Source organism: Melopsittacus undulatus, chromosome 2 (genome assembly GCF_012275295.1).
Source record: "Melopsittacus undulatus isolate bMelUnd1 chromosome 2, bMelUnd1.mat.Z, whole genome shotgun sequence".
Classification (NCBI taxonomy): Eukaryota; Metazoa; Chordata; class Aves; order Psittaciformes; family Psittaculidae; genus Melopsittacus; species Melopsittacus undulatus.
In genome coordinates this window covers 91,569,792-91,591,089 of record NC_047528.1, presented here as the reverse complement: position 1 = coordinate 91,591,089, position 21,298 = coordinate 91,569,792, and the positions used below count along the sequence as shown (strand labels likewise).

Sequence of the window (21,298 nt, the reverse complement as noted above, 5' to 3'; positions counted from 1 at the left end):
GTTCTGAATTTTTAATTTTATTCTGTTATGCATATTTTAGTCTTGCTGTATAGCGTAAGAGGTTTCTGGTGCTAAAGAAACAAAATGAATAATATAACTTTTAAAATCATTACTACATATTTAGTGCAAATATGTAAGATCCATAAGAGAAATACATAAAAATTATTTGCGGTAACAGACTTGTTACTTTGTAGCATTGAGGTCTTCTGTAGTATTTTCTTTTTCCAGTTATTCATATGGACAACTGAAGAAGTTGCTGTGGACTGGCTTTTCCACAGAAGCTGTGATCTGTGGTAGTTGCAATCACTTTCACTACTTTGAATATATTTTATTATTATCTCAGAACTGTCATGGATAAAAGCATGCATATTTAACATAAATCAGTATCATACAGTAGTCTTATGGCTAGCTTAATTATTTTTTGAGTGTATGTATTAAAAATCTCAAAATTTTGTATAACAGATCTAAGATAAGACTTGTGTAAATGTTAAGATTTGGAATTCAGAGCTCAGAAAATACTTTCAAGCTTACAATTTTGATAGTTCCTGTAAATGGTGTTCCCTTGACTTACTATTATATTGCTATGTGAACTTTACCATAATGATGAAATTAAGTCAGTTCATGTAAAAGTTTACTAAATCCTTTCCATGCTCTGGAGTGAGAATTTGGAAAAGAGATGATGGAAGGACTGCAACAGCATATTGTAATGACAGATGGAGAAATACGAAAAAGTTATTAAGGAAAATGAAACTGTTTTTAAGCATTCTTTAGTTTGTAGAAGCTGAAATATGAGCAGCTCTGCTTTCTGATTTGAATACAGGTATTGGATTAATATTTTTTCTTTCTGTAATGTAGAAAGAAACCTTTGAAATAATGTTAATATACATTGATACTAAGTTATCTGATGAGTATTCAGTTGAATTTTAACTGGTTTTATAAAATATGTTCACAATGCATTTATGTATTCAGTGTAGAAGTTTTTAAGGTATTTTTAACTTACATTTATTAATAACATGTTTGCTTAAAATCTGAAGTTGACAGCATATTATGTTGGAAAGGTGTTTTAGGAATATTAAAGGCATGATCAGTTTCATATTAATACACAGCAAATAAAGACACTATAGCTTCGTCAAATAAGCTCTTGGAATTTTAAATTGTTAGAGATTCTGTTTGTAATGTCAGGTAAAATGAAATGGACCAAAACATCATATAATCTCCCTCTGTCAGTTAAGACAGAATGGCTTTACATAGAGAGCAGTGCTGAAAAAGAAAAGGGGGAGGAGAGGGGAAAGTATAATTTTTAACAGTGGAGGAATAATAAATATTGTCTTTGCATAGGTAGGTGATTTTAGATTTCTTTCAAGCTGATTTCCAAGTCTGTTAGGATATATTTGAATGGTTTCAGTTAATACTGTATTAATGAACATGACAACATCTGTAAAGATCAAAAATCCCAAATGGATAATGTTTTTAATCAATACCTTGTACTGCATGCTGTGCAAATACTGATCATGAAAAACTCAGATCTCCAGACACTTCACTGGAAGATGTATCTAAGCATAGGAACAGTTGTTTATGAACATACTTTTGCAACAAGACTTAATTGAAGCATGCAGCATATTGATGTAAGAAGTAGGTTATCAGTAGGACATATGGACAGTTCACCCTCTCCTAGTCTTTGAGATACATGATGCTAGGGAAAGCTGAATAAGGCTGAAAGCATTGCAAGTATTTCAATACACTGTGTAATGTAAAGCATAGATTTTGGAGAGAACATGGTTAAACACATTGTAGCTTGATTTTTAGGAACAATGAATTCAACTGCTTACATTTTTGTCAGATCTTGAGTACCCTCAAGCTGGACTGGTCTCCTTCAGACTAAACCTAACACAAGTGTAAGAATGCATTAAGGTCTTAAAATTTTGTGAAAATTTATGGCAGAGTGGAGGAGAAATGCTCAAATTTCATGTCTGCATTGAAAGGAAGATACGGCAAGTTCAGCTCTTATCCAGGCTGTTTGAGCTCTGTGGCAGCTGCAAGTAGTACTCACTGGCCAGAAGCATGCTGGTGGTTACAAACCAGTTGGAGTAAGTAGTGATTCCAGCAAGCTTAGGTGGTGTAGAGAAGTACTGGAATCAAGTGTAGGAAGACCACAAGAAAAGGTGCTGGTGCTTTCATGGTGGGAGGAAAGTGGAATTATGACAAAGATGAGAAAATTTGAAAGGTCTAGACAATGAGGTATTGCAGGAACTGGCCATCGGTCTGGAAGCAAATTGTACTGTTAGAAGTTGTAAGGGACTCATAAAGAACTGGCATAGAACACCAAGGAATAACCTTAACTGGAAGTCTGAATCCTCATTGTGCTAATACTGGTTCAAGATTTTATTATAACAAAAAGGAGAATGTGTTGCTTTTTATCTGAGAGCCAAAGTATTTTTCCTATTTCAGTTGTATTTTTTTTGCGGCAACCAACCTGAATGACAGACTAGTAAATCTTGCTTGCCTTTAAACAGATTCATGGGGTGAATTTTTCACCCATTTCATGGAAAAAATTGAGTGGATTTGGACAGGATTGGTTGCTTTCATAAACTGAGATTCTGCTTGATTGAAATGAATATAATGCCCATGGATATTGATCAGTTTTATTAATTGATCAATTGAAGTCACAGCATACAAATTGCAGTAATGTCAGTATATTTTAAATGAATCTGACAAATATTTTCTCTATAAACAAAAGGGAAATTCCTAATAAGCAATTCAGTCTGAAGTACGATACCTGCTTTACTGTTGAGAATACCTCTGTATGTGCACTTCATTCTAGTCAGCTTGGACTTGAATACAGTTTTAACTTCAGGAGGATGGAAAAATGAATTCTCCCTTGAAAAAGATCAAAAGTGTTGTGACAAAGGTTGTGTTACACAGTTTGCGCTTCTTGCCTTTTTTGCTGATATTTGTATTTACCCAAAGATATGTTGGCCTTTTCTAATAGGGGAGTGATAGCTTATTTTGAAAAAAACAGTACTTTTGTCTTTTAAATAATTCTTTGGTTAATGTAGCTTTCCTGAGGTACACTTGAGGACACTTCAGATGTGTAAAATGTCCCCCTGGACTTCAGGCATGGGAGCAATATTTTATAAATAACCATAGATCCAGGGAAAAAAAAGTAACACTATATTATCTTACAGGTCAGCTTCTTGCATATTGATTAAAATATTTAAGCATTGTGTTGTAATTAGTACACACAGGATATGTGTTAATTATTTTCTTCCCCCTTTTTAAAGTACATTTGAAGCGCCACTTCGTGTTCCGAAACCATCTCTGCTTAGTCTTTGAAATGCTGTCCTACAATCTGTATGATCTGTTGCGGAACACCAACTTCAGAGGTGTCTCACTGAACCTGACACGAAAATTTGCACAGCAGATGTGCACTGCACTGCTTTTTCTGGCGACTCCTGAACTTAGTATCATTCACTGTGACCTAAAACCTGAGAATATACTGCTCTGTAACCCCAAACGAAGTGCTATCAAGATTGTTGATTTTGGCAGTTCGTGTCAACTTGGACAGAGGGTGAGTATTAGTAACAAATCTATTTATGCTAATGTTGGATACATATGAAAAAAATCATAATATATAGATGGGTAATTTAAACTTTATTAATAATTATTTAAGTGAAATACAGGTAATATTTACATAGGGTTTTAGACATCAACAATCTACAGGAGCCTTAAATATGAGTTATAGTTCCATAGTAGTTCAACCTTCATCATAGTGATAAACTTCCCATCTTTCTTTTCTTCTTGGTTATATTTTTATGCTATGTTAGTGCAGAATGTACCAGCACTTGCTTGTAGAAGCCTGCAGTGCTATTAAATAAATATTTATTTTCTTCATAGATATTACTTCTCTCACTAGCATTTAGTGTGCCTTAGAGATAAGATATTTGAGGGTTGAGACAGTGCAGTAGCTGGCTTTTAAAGATAACTGATTACTAACCCATTTTTACAAACACTTCAGCAACTGTGGAAAGACTGAATTGAGTTTAGTGGTGGTATGAGTAAAGATGCATATGGGAAAAGTATTTCCAGGACAAAGGGCTAAATCATTTTCTGTCAGCAGTTCTTCATATTAGGATAGATCTGTATTCCTAAATAGTTGACCAAAACTTTGTAATTGTGTCATGTTGTTCGTGTACTTTGAAGATGAGTACATGCTTTTATTTGAGCTATTAGAATCTCTCCATCATAGCCAATTACATATTTGCTTGAGGAAATTTTAAAATATATGCAGTACTATCAAGGTATTAAGATCATAAATAATTCAAGATCATAAATTGGTTTGGATGCCAAAGTCTCTTTTCTTTAGGAAGAGCTTTGCGTCATATAACTCAAATGTTTGATTTGTGCTAACAGCTTGCTCACTGCAGAGTTTACCGGGATGTCCTGTTCAGCTTTCACCCTATAGTAAATCTTTTCCTGATTGAAGGAATTCTATTCAGCTGAGCAAGTGACCACTTCTATTCAGGCTACCTTTGCTTTAGCTGCTTAATAACAAGCTGTTAGCTGGAGAGGTAAGGAAGACTTCTGTCTAGAAAAGTTAGACCTCAGTGTCTTTGGAAAAAAAAAGGGATTTTGAGCCTTCCCAGATCCTGTTGTGTACCTTTGGCAGTTTTACCTATAAAGTTGTGGATGGTATCTTTTTCCTTTGAAAAAGCTGGATGTTAAAGAAACCAAACAAACCAGACAAAAAAAACTCCCCAAAATATGCAGCATTTTCAAAAGATACACAGTTTTGGAAGTAGGACTAGTAATACTGTAGATGGAATATGAGAAGAATTGAGAAGTTTCATGGACCAGCTTTAATAGAAGGCCCTCAGATCTCTCTTGAGGAGGCCAGTGGCACCCCATCACTTTTTCCCCATAATAAGTTTGGGAAAAGCAGCTTGGAATATTGGATGCTGGGGAGGGACTATTTATTAGGGACTGTAGTGATAGGACAAGGAGTAACGGGTTGAAACTTAAACAGCAGAGGTTTAGACTTGATATAAGGAAGAAATTCTTTACTGTTAGGGTGGTGAGGTGCTGGAATGGGTTGCCCAGGGAGGTAGTGAATGCTCCATCCCTGGCAGTGTTCAAGTCCAAGTTGGATGAAGCCTTGGGTGATACGGTTTAGTGTGAGGTGTCCCTGCCCATGGCAGGGGGGTTGGAACTAGATGATCTTAAGGTCCTTTCCAATCCTAACTATTCTATGATTCTATGATTCTATGATGAGTGTATTGAATGCAGTGGTGAAACAGATATTTAGATTAATAGGGGGAATTTTTGCTATAAACTAGAAACTTCTTATCCTCGGGTGAAGGGAGACACCAGGAGGTGAAATGAGATCTAGATTGTGTAGATCAGTGAGGTAATTTTGAGACGTTAAAAAGCAGAAATACACACTCCTATGGTAATTATTCATTAAAGTTAATTTACAGAGCAGTAGGAAAATACCAATACCTTTGTGGAAAGTGCTGGATAAAATTGCATGTAACTTAGAATATGAAGTACCGTTCTGTTGGGTGTTTCTTGTTTGGTTCTTTTTTGTTAAGGGTTTTGGAGTTGGGTGGGGTTGTTTCTTCCACCCCCCTTCCCCCTTGTTTTTGTGGTTGGTTGGTTGGTTGGTTTGGGGGTTGTTTTTTGGTTTGGGGTTGTTGATGTTTTTTGGTGTGGTTTTTTTTTGGTATACCTACGTTTAAGCCAGTCTCCAGGTTGAAAATCAAGATAGAGTTATGTGTCTTGTAGAATGAGTAGGATAACTAAGCAGCTGTGGAAGGGGTTTGCTTTTTCCACGGTGTTGTTTTCTAGTTCCTAGAATCACCTGATAATTTCATCTCATTTCATCACATGAGAATCCTGGCTTTTGGTCTTTTACTGTCAGTTTTGTCTGAAGTGTTACATGATTCTGATGTTGCTTGTGGAATAGTTTTTTTAGGTGGTAGCAGAGAAAAATTTTGTATGATTATCTATAATTGCATGAGGTTATACTCATCAACCCTAAAATGTAAAATACTGACATCACGAGTGAATCTGCACTTTTTTCTTTTTCATGGGAGGGTGAGCACACTGTGAACTGTTATTATTCATAAGAATTAACTAAGTAGTATTTTTCATATTCTTATTAATGTAATGTCTAGATGCTTTTTAGTATCACTAATACCTTGGCTTTCCCTACACCGAAAATGTATTTCATGGTAGTTCTATTTTCTAAGACATAATCAGAATAGTGCTCTTTGGATGCTGTTTATTACCTTTATATGCTTTTATTTCAGATATACCAATATATCCAGAGTCGTTTTTATCGATCACCAGAGGTGCTACTGGGAATGCCTTACGATCTTGCAATTGATATGTGGTCCCTTGGCTGTATTTTAGTTGAGATGCACACTGGAGAGCCTCTTTTTAGCGGGGCAAATGAGGTATGCAGTTATATTATGGTACAAGTAATAAGAGTTTGTTGTTTTTTCATCATGAAAAAACATGTTTTTTTTTCATTCTCATCATGAGTTTCATCTGTTTAATGCATAAATTAGGGAAGTCTAGTAATTCTAAAATGAATAAGCATCAGTGACAGCAGTGTCTTTTGTCAGAACTTTAAATTGCCTGTTAATAATTTTCTGTTTCTGGGTCCTCCTTCTTACTCCTTATACACTGATTTGCTTTGTACACAGTGGATTTTATTTTTTTTAAACTCACAATTAATTTAGAACTTGTCTGGGCTTTTTTTCTATATGCTTCCTGTGTGATGAGAATCTCACTCTGTCACACTGCTCAGCTCTGTCACGTGTTCCTCACAAGATTTCTCTGTTTGCAACAGGTGGATCAAATGAATAAGATAGTGGAAGTTCTGGGGATACCACCTACTCACATCCTTGACCAAGCACCAAAAGCAAGAAAGTTCTTTGAGAAGTTGCCAGATAGCACTTGGAACTTGAAGAAGACCAAAGATGGAAAAAGGGTAGGGTACATAACTAGGACGATAATATTGTCAGTTCCTGTAAATAAAATTAATAATAAGAAAAAAAAGTGAGATGTTACTTTGTTTTACATCTTTCCTTACTGAAAATGCAGCTTTACTGTTGTTTATTATTTTCCACACTGTAAGACAGATTAATGAAATATCACATTCTGTAGTGTTGAATAGTTTCTTACTTTTATTGAACTTCCTTTTATGGCATGTTTAAACTGTGCGCATCCAAGGCTTAATATATAAATTGACTTCAGGCAATTTCTTACTTCCCAACAGGAATACAAACCACCAGGAACTCGTAAACTTCACAATATACTAGGGGTTGAAACAGGAGGACCGGGTGGACGCCGTGCTGGGGAATCGGGTCATACTGTAGCTGACTACTTGAAGTTCAAAGACCTCATCTTAAGGATGCTTGATTATGACCCTAAGACACGAATTCAACCTTATTATGCCCTACAGCATAGTTTCTTTAAGAAAACAGCAGACGAAGGTACAAACACAAGTAACAGTGTGTCTACTAGTCCTGCCATGGAGCAGTCACAGTCTTCAGGAACCACCTCTAGTACATCTTCAAGCTCAGGTAAATTTTTCACATTAATGGGTAAGAAAATTATTTTTGTTAGTCACATCTAAGGAGTCTTTTTCAGATAAATATTCTCTCTTTTTTTTTGGTTAAAAACCAAATATGTCAGTCATGCTCATCAATTACTTTAATCGGTTGGAACAGGTAACTGCTCCAACAAAAAGTAGAAAACAGATGACCCAAAATGTGAATGGTTATTATAGGTCTTGTATTTTTACCTTGAAACAGTTTACGTATCTTTATGCTGTCACTGTTCTATAGCTAACTTTTAAGTTTTGTGTCTGTTTAGTTATTGTGCATGTTACGATTTTGTAGGTGGATCTTCTGGAACAAGCAACAGTGGAAGGGCACGGTCAGACCCCACACACCAGCATCGACATAGTGGTGGACACTTCACTGCTGCTGTTCAAGCTATGGACTGTGAAACACACAGCCCACAGGTATGGTTAAGTAAAGCTTTTGTCTGTTTGCTTTATATGACTTTTCTGACAATATTAAAGTATTAAATCCATATAAATTAAGTAATGCTTTCATTTCAAGATTGAACTCATTTAGGTGCAGAACTAGCTCTTGTGTAGTTGCTTACATGTTAGGTCAGTCACCTTACTGCAGGTAACTAAAAATTTTCAGAGATTTTTAGTGGTGAAGGTTTTGTATTAATAGCAGTGAGTCAGATGAAGCTGTCAGTGCTTCTTCACCTTACACAGGGTGTAAGGGTACGCACAACTATGCATCTTCCAACCCAGTGGAGAGTAAGCTTGTACTTCAGTGGACTCCTGCTGGAGTTCTTGATTCTGTTTTATAGTGTTTGGGTACTTCACCAACATTATCATTGATGGACTAGGGTTTATTCAGTACTTGTTGGAAAGAAGCAACAGCTCATTAACTACAAATAATTCAGTAATATTTTTATTTTAGTACAGAATGGATACAAATATAAATTGTCCCTAAGTCGACAGTTTAGTTTATGCAACTAATTTGTGTGTAGCTAGGAATCTTTAATCACCTGTGTTCTTCCAGAGGTGTGGGTAGTACTCCTTGAATGCTGTTGACACCATTCAAGATACAAACTACAACATACTAATTTAGCTTAGTATGCTTATTGTATCCAGAGACCCGAGTCAGACATCAGGGCCTTATTGTTCTAAAGGTTGTACAAATATTATGTTGTTTATTACTAGTATTATGTAGAGCTGCTTCTGTGACTTTCACAATAAGGTCACATATTGCACTTACTTAAACTGTTTGAAAAAAAACACCCAGAAAGTGAACTCATTTTTCTTAAGGTATGTTTAGAAAAGTGTATTAGAGACTCTTTGTAACTGCATGCTTCCACTTCTAGAATAATTCTGCAGCTACAAGGTTTTTTAACTTTTTAAGAAGTTGGCATAAGCATCAGTAACTTAATATCTCTCATATATTGTGAATGGACAGATTCAAGTAAGCATTTTAATTTTTATTTTGCTTATTAACATAGGTTCGACAACAGTTTCCCCCTCCAATTGGTTGGACAGCCACTGAAGCTCCTACACAGGTCACTGTTGAAAACCATCCAGTTCAAGAAACCACCTTCCATGTAACCCCTCAACAACAGAATGCATTACATCATCATCACGGAAATAGCGCTCACCACCACCACCATCACCACCACCACCACCACCATCATGGACAGCAAGCCTTGGGTAGCCGGACCAGGCCGAGAGTCTACAATTCTCCAACAAACAGCTCCTCCACCCAGGATTCTATGGAGGTGGGCCACAGTCACCACTCCATGACATCCCTGTCTTCCTCAACTACTTCTTCCTCTACATCTTCCTCCTCTACTGGTAACCAAGGCAATCAGGCCTATCAGAACCGCCCAGTGGCTGCTAATACCTTGGACTTTGGACAAAATGGAGCTATGGACATGAATTTAACAGTCTACTCTAATCCGCGCCAAGAAACTGGCATAGCTGGACATCCAACATACCAGTTTTCTGCTAATACAGGTCCTGCTCATTACATGACTGAAGGACACCTTGCAATGAGGCAAGGAATTGATAGAGAAGAGTCTCCCATGACAGGAGTTTGTGTTCAGCAAAGTCCTGTGGCTAGCTCGTGACTAAACTGAAACTAAGTTTGTTTCTTGTGTGTTTTTATAGAAGTGGTGTTTTTCCAAAAACAAAGTGCAAAGCTGCTTGAATCAGAAGGAGATAAACTCACTGAACCGCTACAGGAGGGCAAAGCTGACTATTTTTTTAAACTTGAAAAGATTGCAAAGGGACAATGAAGTTTTTTTTTTGTTGGGTTTTTTTTTGTTAGTTTTGGTTTGGTTTTTTGTTTTGTTTTTTTGTTCTTTTTTTTTTGGTTGTTTTTCTTTTTTAAGAGCCATGTCTGGACCCACATTAATGGGTAGCTTAGTGGTGTTCACTTTTTGCTTCCCCCATTTTAACCTGCCACAACATAGTCATAGTTTGGTTTTTTGGGGAGGGTTTTTTTTTTTTTTTGTCTCATTCAACAGGGGTTAATTGCTCAAATGGTAGTTGTAGTTCCAAACTAGTTTCTTTTTAAAAGCATTGCACATGATTTATAAAAAGGCCCTTTGAAGTTTTTGGGTGGGAGGGGAGTGAGTAATATATATATATTTTTTTTAGTTCCCCAGACAAACATGGGCACAGAAATGCAGTACTGTAAGAAAGAGGGACCTTCAGATTACACAAATATATATTCTTCAGCTGTAAAAAGGGACGGTTGTAATGGAGTTTGTAAGGCACATTGAGCATGCTAAGTGGCGGTGATCAGAACTCTCCTTTTCTGAATCTACTGAGGATCAAAGCAGCAATTGTAATGGGATTCTGTGGGTCTCATATTTTGGGAGACCACAGTCAGTTAGTATTGAAATATGACTGGTTTCATAACTGAGGTGCACTGAGAAGCAATCAACGGGTCGGTCCTGGCCAGTCCTGGGGAGGTCTAAGTGGTGGTCTTTGGGATAACCTTTGGCCTTATGGATTTGGACTCTTAAGTTAGAAGAGCCTACCATTTCAGATGCAATCACTTTTGGACATGCTTTTGCAGACAGTCCTTAATGCTGAAAACACAGAGAATGGGTAATTCAAGAGGCCTTTCTTTTAAAATAGACTTTTGTGACCCACTTATTGTAAGGTATTGCAAGGTCACTTTGCGTGTGTCATAAAGTTGACTTCCTTATTGGTTGAAGGTCACAGGAGTAGTGGTTTGCGTTTGATGGAAATAGCTACAACTGTGTCCCTTCCTGCTTTTTACTTTTTTCTTTTGCTTTTTCTCGGCACGTGGTTTCTCCACCATTACTTCTGCACAAAGACGTCTTCTGTTCATCCTGAACATTTTTAAAAATGCAGAATTTTATGTGACTGCTTTTTTGCCTCACAATTATGCTGTGAATTTTACAAAAATTTATTTTCTTTTTTGATAATTTATTGTACCAAAGCTGTTTTTATAGCACATAGATGTCTGTAACCAATAATGTAGCAGTTCTGCACTTTGACACAAGGTGTAACTAGACCATTTTTAAATGTCAGTTGAAAATTATGGCTGTACTATTGCTTAAACAAAACTGGAACTGTTGTTGAATTCATAGCCAATACATTTACAGCAATCTGTGTACTGAACATAATAGATTGACATCTACTTCAAGACTATAACATCTGTTACATTATAAATGTGTTCAGGCTTCTGAAGGTAAAAGGGACACTAGATCCAGAAGCTATGAAACCAGCAGTTGATTCTTGTATTCCTTATTAACATAATTGTAAACTTGAAGGCAAGACCTTGATTGCATGAACAGGTCCAAAATAGTAGTCTGAGTAAAGCAAAACACTCACATGAGACCTGAGGTTAGCAGGCTGTATTTAACAGGTGCCTAATTTTTGGGTAATGCTGCCTTAATATAACACAGTCAGCTTGGCAGTTGCAAAATATGTGGGCCCATTCAGAGATTTGTTTGGATGAAAAGTAAAAGCTCCGTGGAAAACATTTGAAAGGAGGGTAATTCACAGATTGCCCATCCCAGATTAACATTCTTTGCCCATTATATATTACAGAAGCAGTGATCTACCTCTGCCAGTAAGCCCTTCTAAAAGCGAATTTAGCAGAAAATTCAGAGTTCAGACTGGTCGGTTCCATGCGGCGAAGTCATTCTTTCAGACTAAAAGGTGGAATTTTTTGTACTTACAGTGGCAATGCAGCAGCTGACTACCATGTGAATGGGAATGAATATTTGGGATTAACCATTTTTTTCCTTGTAAATCATGATTTTTTTTTAAATCAAGCAATCTTTTTTTTTCTTTTTTTTATTGTATTGACATGTCAACCCTGTGGATGAATTTTTTTCCTTTTTTTTGTTTTATTTTTGGTTTTATTTTTTAACTCGGTAATTCAGAGAAGTTTACAGGATTTGGAAGGCTGTCACCTTAGAAACAGGATGCTGAGTTTAGCAATATAAAAAGGAATCCAGTACTTACTGCTGTCTAGGAATATAAGGGTAATATGAAATCTGGGTAATTTCTGTGTGCGCGGGTTGCCACACCTTAGCAAGCGCCAAAAAATAAAGCAGTTAAAAAGAAAATCTGCATAAAGAAGAAATCATAAAATCCAGTGCTTCTGCATACTGTGTTATGTTACAGTCCAGTTTTGTGTGCTTTACTACACAGTTTGGTTACAGGACTTCTGTGCATTGTAAACATAAACAGCATGGAAAAGGTTAAATACCTGTGTTCAGATTGTAAGATCTAGTCCGGACTTGCTGTGTATATTGTAACGTTAAATGAAAAGACAAGCCCTTTGTATTATAGTCATGCAGTCTTATGTATGATAAACAGTTGAATAATTTGTCCTCAGACTCTTTACTGTGCTTTTTAAAAAAAGAGTAATTTAAGAAAAAATGTAAACATAGTAAATCTTCCTATGCAATTAACCTACTCCAAGCCATGGTATGGTAGGTATAATTATACTATAATATGTAAATATCAGATACATTGAAACAGACTTAAAAATATGGAAGTAAAAGTTGGAGGCATAACAGATAATTTTGAGTTTTTAATTGAAACAGCAAGGTATACAAATTATTGATGTATGAACACAGCTCTGCTTGATTCTGATGGACTGTACTTGTAGTTTGAGTTCTTTATATTATCATCTGTTAGTTTGAATGTTCTTATATGCACTGCAGCTTTCTACGTATTACAGACTAGCTGATGTTAAGGCCAGAAGTGACCATGGTCATGAAACAATCTGACTGGCACGCCATTACTCCTAGAATTCTAGTTGTTTCTGCATCATGAAGTCCATGTCTTTTGGGTGCAGTAGAACATACTTTTGAAAAAGATAGCTGGTTTTCATATAGATTCTTGAAGTGTGAGGGTTTTTCCATGTCTCTTGAGTGATTCAGCTAGATTTCCATACTCTTAGTCCTCCTTCAGTTTTAGGACTGTTTAGTTCCAGCTGCTGGCCATCAGATAGCTAGCTGCCTATTAGAATAACAAATAACTACTCTAGTTTTAAACTATTTCACTTTATTCACATAAAAAAAATCTGTTAAATAACATATATAGGTGGAGTTCCTTAAATCTCTAACTGTAAAGCTTTTTCGGCTCTTCTGAAACTTCAGGTGTTTTAAAATCCATTCTAAAAGCATGGACGGAAGATCTGCATACAGCGTCTGGTAGTGATTTGGGTATCGCTGTGTGCGTGTAGTATGTGCAGGTACATTCTTGAACCTTTCAGTTTATATCTTCGCTTGTTTGTTTATACCTCCAAGGATTGCATTTTTAAATCTTTCAGTCTCAGTTATTTGCATTAAAAGATTGTAAATTTAGATGATTATCCATCATGATTCCTAAGTCCTTTTCAGAACTGCTGCTTTTCCAGGATGTGGTCTTCCATCCTGTAAGTATAATGATGTCTGAATGGGACTGGTTTACAGAAGGGTTGGATTCACCTGTAGATGTGGCTTGTCTTCATTGTTTATCACTCTACCATCGTTACTTTCATTAAACCATCAATGTGCTTATATTTTAGTCTTGATAACTGAAAACTTAAATACCCATCAGGGACATCCTTTTTCAATGAGGAAATAATCTAAAGCTCTAACCCTCTGACACAGCGTGATGAATATGTTGTGTTGATTTATAGAACAAAATACATATCAGTAAGATCATTATGTAGAACTTCTGAATAGTATTTAAGTATCTCTCTAGTCAAGATTATACAAGTAAGTAGCAACAAGTAGAGTTATTGCTGAGTGTTGATCTCACGAGGATAGTTTTTATATAACACGACTTTGGCAAGTGATTAAAGGACTGGATATTAGAATTGCACAGTATTTTACATCTGTCAAGGAAAGAAAGATACCATGCCAAATTTTAGTTTTCTGTTAAATATCCCTGATTTTGTGGGGTTCTACAGAAGTAACCTGATGGTGAAAAATTTGCCGTTGGTGTTTATTTCTCCACCTCATAACAATAGTTGAACTATTTTTTACTTAATGATCATGATGCGTTGTTTTTATTGCAAGAGTTTTTCATACTAGCCATATCAAATATATGTGGTCTGCCTAGACCCAAGAGGATTTGTAGTTTCTGTTGTTCATTATATTTTACACTAGATGTTCCAGAGCATCACAGAGTTCAATCACAAGATGGTCACAATGACTGTCTCTGAGGACTTGAATGGTACGAAAATGCAATACACTTCATAAACCAGACAAAGGTTGTAGTTAAAATTTTAAACTTCAGGCTCCTCTGCTGAACAGGAGAGAGAATACATAATTCACTTTAACCAATGTTCAGAGATTCTAGTGGGAAAGTGAGGATAAATGATTCAGAAGAGAATAAAGGTTGGAACTGGAAGAGATGTTCTATGTGGGAGGGACTCTAACCAATGTGAGTAATAGCATAGGGAAGTGAGAGAAGTACCCTTGGCTTGAATGGAATTGTGCAGTACTTAATTGAAAGAGAGGCCAAGAAATTTCTTTCATGTAGTCCTAGGAAATCATGTGAGGGAAGCCAAATGAAAAACTTCTAATGGCCATGTTGAATGAATCTTAACAGGTCTGCTTTGACTGGAAAATAAGTTTTTCACAGAAGTTTGGTTTCCAGTAATTAACGTGAGAGATGTCTAGAATGTAGCTGCATGTTCTGTTTCAAGGTAGATTTGAATCCAAACTCTTTATCAGGTGGCAAGGCCTGGGTCACATATCTGGAAGTTAGCAAGAGAGCAGAAATGAAAGATGGGATTATTTTATTGCTATTTATGAAGGCTAAATTTGAAGAAGGAGGATTTGATTTCTGATGGCAGACCAAATGAGCATATGGAGGGATCAGTCTGGCAGAAGCAGCAGTAATAGCGGATTGTCAGCAATTCAGCAACTTGAAAAGGATTTTAATTTATTTACGAACTGGGGCTGAGATGTATAGGTTAAAATGGGCTGAAAGAGTCTAATGAGACCTTAAAAGATGCAAACCACAGTAGATGTTATAAATGAAGTTTTAGAACTGTAGGAATACAACCCTAAACGCAAGCAGAGTATTTTACTGAGTGATTACCTATTAAAACTTCTACCTGTCCTGTGTTTAGTAGGATGAGAATGGAAGTGAGACTGACCAAAGGCATCCTTGTAATTGTTGCCATGGAGTAGAGGGGGCACAGGATTTATTATACCTAAAAGATATTTTATTGTGGATCTACCTTAGGTCCTCATTCCTAAGGCAAGACCTCCTCTGTTTAACCACCAATTTTTCTTCAGTGTGCAACAGTGAAAAGTATCCCATCTAAAGAATGATACACAGTGTTACAGTGAAAAGCTGCTGAGCCTAAAGCAGAAAACTAGCATCTAAGGGAAGCAGCCAGAGTATTTTCAGTCTTAAAAGCACATAATCTATTTTTTTTGAAAATTAAGGCAAGTAATATTCTCACTGGTAACACAGTACTATCATTATTGTAAAAATGTCATAAATCTCTTCAGGAAGAGTGTGTGGAACAGATTTCTAAGCCAAACAATAATAATCCTTAAGAGCAGATGCATCCTGGGCCGGGGCAAGTCTAAATTTCAGTGGAGCCTGTACTGAGAAACCTGCACATAGATCATGCTTTTTGGACAAGAGAATGTAATGTGGCTTTAGGTAGCTGAGGCAATGCCATTAAATTTCATTGTGTAGTACACTAGAATTTTCTATTTCTCTTTCCTGTACATCTTCAAGAGGCATTTCTCATCTCTGGTAAGTTGTGCAGTCCAGATCTTAGTTTCCAAGTACTCCATAGGAACAGCTTCAACAGCAATTTCCATTTCCCACTGCTGCAAATTCCAGTGTCCTGGAATACCATTGTAATGATGTCTTGGCATATGTTTTGATTATAAGGGTATTATATTTCTAGAACACTGCATCTTACATGTTGAATTTAGTTTGAAGATGCTCAGTTAACAAAAAAAAAATGTTTTGGTGTTTTGCTTCCCGCATCAGTTTGCACGCAGACAGACAAATCTCATGCAGTTGCTGTGTACTATAAGGCAATCTTGCAGCATCTCCTTGAAACATGTTGGTCTCCAGTATAAAAGCTTCTGTACATGCAATGTTCTCTTGAATGCATTAGCCATTTGGATTATTCACTGTTGCAGCCTCCTGGTAGTGTCTGTTATGAAAACTTCCTGGGAAGATGATGCTTTGCTAGTGGAGCCACAGATGGGAAATTTCACTCCTAGAAAAAACAATTTCAATCTAAAGGATTGCTTAATTTTATTAATTTTTTAAAATCCTATATCATCACTTTTTACAAATTATACACATACCAACATTTGAATTCAAAACATCTATTTGTTAAAGGATGTTGAAAGTTGGTATGTTTGACAATGGGACAGGCTTGTCTTAACATGCGTGCACTGCATTTTCCCATTAATTTTTCTGCATAATGTCAGCTAGTTCTCTCTGCTTAATGTAATGGTAGGGCATTAGTTTATTATTTTGAAGATCTGGCTTGGTAGCTTTCCTTTGAGTTTTTTGAAAAGAACTCTGGCTTTTCTGTGCTGTGCTGACTTTCTGCAGTGCGTATATAAACGAATTTGACTTAGTTTTCAAGGCAATGCACAGCTTGGTCCCTAAAAGAATAAGTGCAAGATGAGGAAAGGGTTAAAAACATTGCTTCTCAAAGCCAGTTTTGTGTGATTGTCGTAGAGGTGGGTCCTGCTGAGCACTAGCTTATGAATCTCTTGCAAAATCCCATGGATTTTTGGAGTTTCTTGAAACTTCTGGTCTTAGGGGTATTCCATATGGTCTTGAGTAATGAAGAGTAGCATAAATAAGACAATAGAAATTAATAACTAAATCCATCTCCTGTAGGTCTCCTCATGAGAAGTGGGAGGAGAGGAGATTAATTTGACAGATGTTGACTGTCATGACAATTGGTAGTGATTGGAAAATGATATATGAAAAAATAAAAACTGAGTTTGTTTCTTCTGAAGGAACTAGTTGAAGATCTCAAGCAGAAATCTCCCCAACTGAAGACTGCCTTCTTCACGACCTCCCTTACCCCTCATCAGTAGAATAGATCTTTTCTATACAGCTTGTTGTGGTGTTCCAATGCATCTGTTTTCCTTCAGGTTTTCCTGTGAACCTGTAGCTCACTCAGAACTTGCTTCATACTCCTTCCCAGTATCAAATGTTAACAGTATGTTGAGTTTATTAATGAGAAGGGAGGTTGTGATGAAGAGTTCTCTACTTAAAGCAGGAAGAACAGTGGGTCCTGAAGGGAGCCCATTCTGAGCTATACTGTATTTTCAGTGAACAAACCCTTTCTGTAATTTGCACTTAAAGGAAACTCCATTTGGAGGCCTTGCAGTCAAGAATAAGCTAAGGGAGTGTAGTTTTCAAAGCTTTAGTCTCACTTGTCTTCTTTCCTAATGCAGGGCTAGCACAGTCTGGTACCAGTGGGATTCCTCCTCTTTGCTGCAGTGTGCCACAGCACTTGTGCATTTTTATTTTCATCTGAATTGTTTTCCTGCCCCTACAAAATGTTTGCCTTGTGTCTGAGGAATTTTATCTATTTTTTTGCAAGCTAGCTAAGTTAGTGTTTCTTCCAGGAAAAAACGCTGTAAGTTTCTACTGGAATAACCTGCTTTATTGTTGTACTCTGTGTATGCTATCTCACATCAGTCTGGTAACTTAAGTACACAGAGCTAACACTGTTCTATGTAAAGGCATTTGTTCTGTAAACAAAACATGCTACATGTAGAAACATTACAGTGGCAGTGCCTTGAAATCAGGTGTGTCCATACAAGTCACTTTGATACAGTGACAGTGTAAAGGTTCATGTCCAGACATAACCTCTGTGACCTGGGAAGACAAATGTAGGAATCTCGGGAGGCAGAGAAAATCAGGAGTGTCATATTCAGTTCCTTCATGGAGACCATGGGAGATTTTTGTCTGAAGAAAAAGTCAAACATAGCAACTTAGGCTAAAATCATGTTAAAATACTCTTCTCCTTTTCAGTGGAAACAGTAGTTCATTTCCCTCTTCAGAAACAATAATATTGCATGGTCTTTCCTCCCCACCCCAAGTTCCCATTGTTTTTCACTGCTCTCACTCCTCTACTTTCCACTGTGAGCCTTATCCCCACTTCCCTGTACTTTTCACCTCTTGCTTTTTTCTCCTTTTCCCATCTTTCAGCCTTTCAATCCCCCCCCCCCCCGCCTTTTGTTTTCCTGTTGTTTCCATCTGTCTTTTCCCTGCTGCTCTTGCCTGCCTTCCTCTTGCTTTTCCAGTCTTTCTGTTTTTTCTTTTCACTGTATTTCTTTCTATTTCCTGCTTGTTCACTTCCTGTCTTTTCACAGCTTTTCCTGTCTTGTTCTGTGTTTGTCTTCCTTGCTTTGTTTTCCTACCTGTGTGTCATGCTTTCCCTGTTTGCCTTGCCGCAACCCCTTTCCCCCTCTTTTCAGTACTTTTCAGGTCTTTCACGCCCCTCTCCTATTTTTCCCTTCCTCTGCCTGCTTGTCATTCTAGCTTCCTCCCAAGCCTTTCAGGTTCCCCCTTCTTTTTTTTTTTGTCCTTTCTGTTCTTTTCCCTGATTTGACTTTCCCCTTGCTTTGACTTCAGTTCTTTTCCATTCTTTTTTTATCTTCAGGTTGTGCCTTCCTCCCATCATTGCTCTTCACTATGTTGGCTTCTTTTCACTTCCTATCTTCCCTGCTTGTTTTTTCTGCCTTTTTTACTTCCTTTTCCACCATTGCTTTGCATTGCATTCCCCTTGCTTTTTCTTCACTGACTTTCACTGCTTTTCTTTCTAATGCTTTTCAGGTATTTTCCCCCTTCTTTCCAATGCATTCTGTGTCTTCCCCCTTTGTAGCCATTCTTTAGAATGCTTCTTAGGTGTTTTGGTTGCTTCCTTTCCTAGCTTCAGTGTTTTTCAGGTTTCTTCTCACTTTCTTCACTTTGTTTCAAAGGCTTTTCAGGTGTATTTACTCTTATTCTTCATTGCTTTGGCTTTTCCCAGCTTTTCCCTTCTTTGCGTTTCACAGGTTTGACTTATTTTCTCTGCTTTTTCCTGTTTGGACTTCTTTTCCCTGTTTTACTTTTTCCCCTGCTCCCAGCTTTATGCTGCTTTGATTTACCTGCTTTTCAGGTTATTTTCCTTCATCCTTCTTTTCCTGCTGTTCAGTTCTTTGACTTGGTTTTGTTACTTGTCCTTGCTTTGACACTTTTTCACTGCTTTTCAGTGCTTTGACTTCTTGTGGCTGCTTTTCAGGTCTTTTCCTGCTTCCCACTGTGTTACCCCATGCTTTTGCCTTCCTATTCCCTGCTGTTTACTGCTTTGACTTCTTTCCCTGGTAGTTGCTGCTTTATTTTCACTGCTTTTCAAGTGTCCCCCTCTCCCCCCCTTTCCCTGTATCGCTACTTTTACTTCACTGCTTTTCTGATCTTCCCCCCACTCCCTTGCTCTTTTCCCTGTTTTCCATAGCTTTTTATTTTGTTTGTTTTCCCCCCTTTCCTCGGTGTTGCCTCTTCTCTGCCCTGTTTTTCAGCCTCTTCTGTGCTTTGACTTTTCCCTGCTTGTCTGGTCCTACATGTTACTGCTTTGACAACTTTCCACTGCTTTTCAGGTGCCATGTGTTTGTGTCCCCCTTCTCCATTTGCTTCATTTCTTTAACCATTTTTGCTGCTTTTTCAATCTTTTAATTTCCCCCCTCTTTCCTTGCTTCCCTCCCCTGTTTTTCACTGCTTCTCCATGCTTTGGACTGCCTTTGCTTTTTCCTGCTTTCACTTTACGCACTCTTTTTTTGCTACTTTTCAGGTGTGTTTTGTTTTCCTTCTCCCTTCTCTACTTTTTCCTTTTCTGTTTTTCACTTCTTTAACTTCTTCAGGCTGCTTTTCTCTTCTCTGGTTTCCCCTGATTGTCACTGCTTTGACTGCTTGTCCTTGCTTTTCATGTCTAGTGGTTTTTACCACAGCCTCCCTCCCCTTTATTTCTCCCTGCTTTGACTGCTTTTTTTCTTAAATGTCTCACAGTGTTTTGAATGCTTTTTGCTGCTTTGCTGCTTTACAGATCTCGCCTCCTTCCTTCCTTTTCCTACCTTGTTTTTCGCTTCCCTTGCCCTCTTTCTTCCTGCTTTGGCTTCTTATCACTCCTTTTCAGGTCTTTTATCTCCTCCGCACCTCCCTTCTTTCCCTGTTTTTCTGCTTTACCTCTTCCTCTGTTCTCCTTCCCCTTCATCTTAGTCTCTCTTACCTATTTCCCTCTTCTTTCTTCTGTTCAGTTAAATCCATTCTAATCAATTGACTGTAGTAAGGAGCTGAACCTTTCAGGAGTCAATTCATACAGTAGTTTATAGATATAATAATAATGTTTATACTTACAGACTTGCAGACAGGCATACAGGGAGAAAAGGTCCAATTTAATGACTGAACATTTCATCCTTGAATAAAGCATTTGGCTGAAATCTGAGGGGGTATGGGATTCTAATCTTGCTTGTCCTTAGAGGTTCAAAGAGATATTCCCATACCACCATAGGGGTATCACCTCTTTTGTAGATTTTCAGGATAGACAAGAAGGTGAGAGGAAAGAACAGGCACTGTGCACCCCATCTGTTAAAATTACCTTATTTGAGAACTAAATATTCAAGATTGATTTAAACAGGCAGAGAATCCAAAAGGAGAAATATGTAGCCTCGTGGCTTTGAAGAAGTTCCTAGAGAAGAAGATAGATTAAGTTTAAAACCATTTGTACAAGAGTGATGAGAAATGGGTGTCAAGTATGTTCTATTACATTGAAAATAGAAGGGTAGCACAAGGATGGGGAAGGGTAAAGGTAAAATCTCAAATGGGGAATTAGTCCAGGAGTCTAGTAATTGTGAAGGCAGGGAAAATGTCCAGGTATTCTCCATACTAGGATTTCATGCTTCCAGATATCCTGGTCACAGGCAAAATGCTGCAGATGGCTGGAGGCAACTCTGCAGAACTGATGTGCATCCCACAGATTCATCTCTATGTGTGCTATGGACGTGAACCAGTTTTACATTGGTAGGGGTTCACTTCATTAAGACTTACCAGAAACCTTTTTCATAAATGCAGTAGGCATGCAAGTTATTAGTTAAAGAACAAAATAATACAATGATGATTAAAAACCACCCAAATTTCAGACATGCTGAAAAATTAACCTTATGCTATTTGGCTATCATCACAATATCACCATGAACTCCCTGG

At 37.3% G+C, this 21,298-nt stretch overlaps 1 protein-coding gene across 1 annotated transcript in view; it reads left to right on the top strand.

Moving 5' to 3' along the window:
- DYRK1A (dual specificity tyrosine phosphorylation regulated kinase 1A) overlaps positions 1–13,424 on the top strand; it is an 89,488-nt gene extending 76,064 nt beyond the window's left edge. Inside the window, exons 7-12 of the mRNA XM_034074466.1 lie at positions 3,282–3,568; positions 6,309–6,455; positions 6,854–6,994; positions 7,283–7,589; positions 7,908–8,032; positions 9,070–13,424. Of these exons, the coding sequence (XP_033930357.1) occupies positions 3,282–3,568; positions 6,309–6,455; positions 6,854–6,994; positions 7,283–7,589; positions 7,908–8,032; positions 9,070–9,693 (1,631 nt within the window). The 3' untranslated portion in view covers positions 9,694–13,424. The remainder of the gene's footprint in view (positions 1–3,281; positions 3,569–6,308; positions 6,456–6,853; positions 6,995–7,282; positions 7,590–7,907; positions 8,033–9,069) is intronic.
- Positions 13,425–21,298: the final 7,874 nt, after the last annotated feature.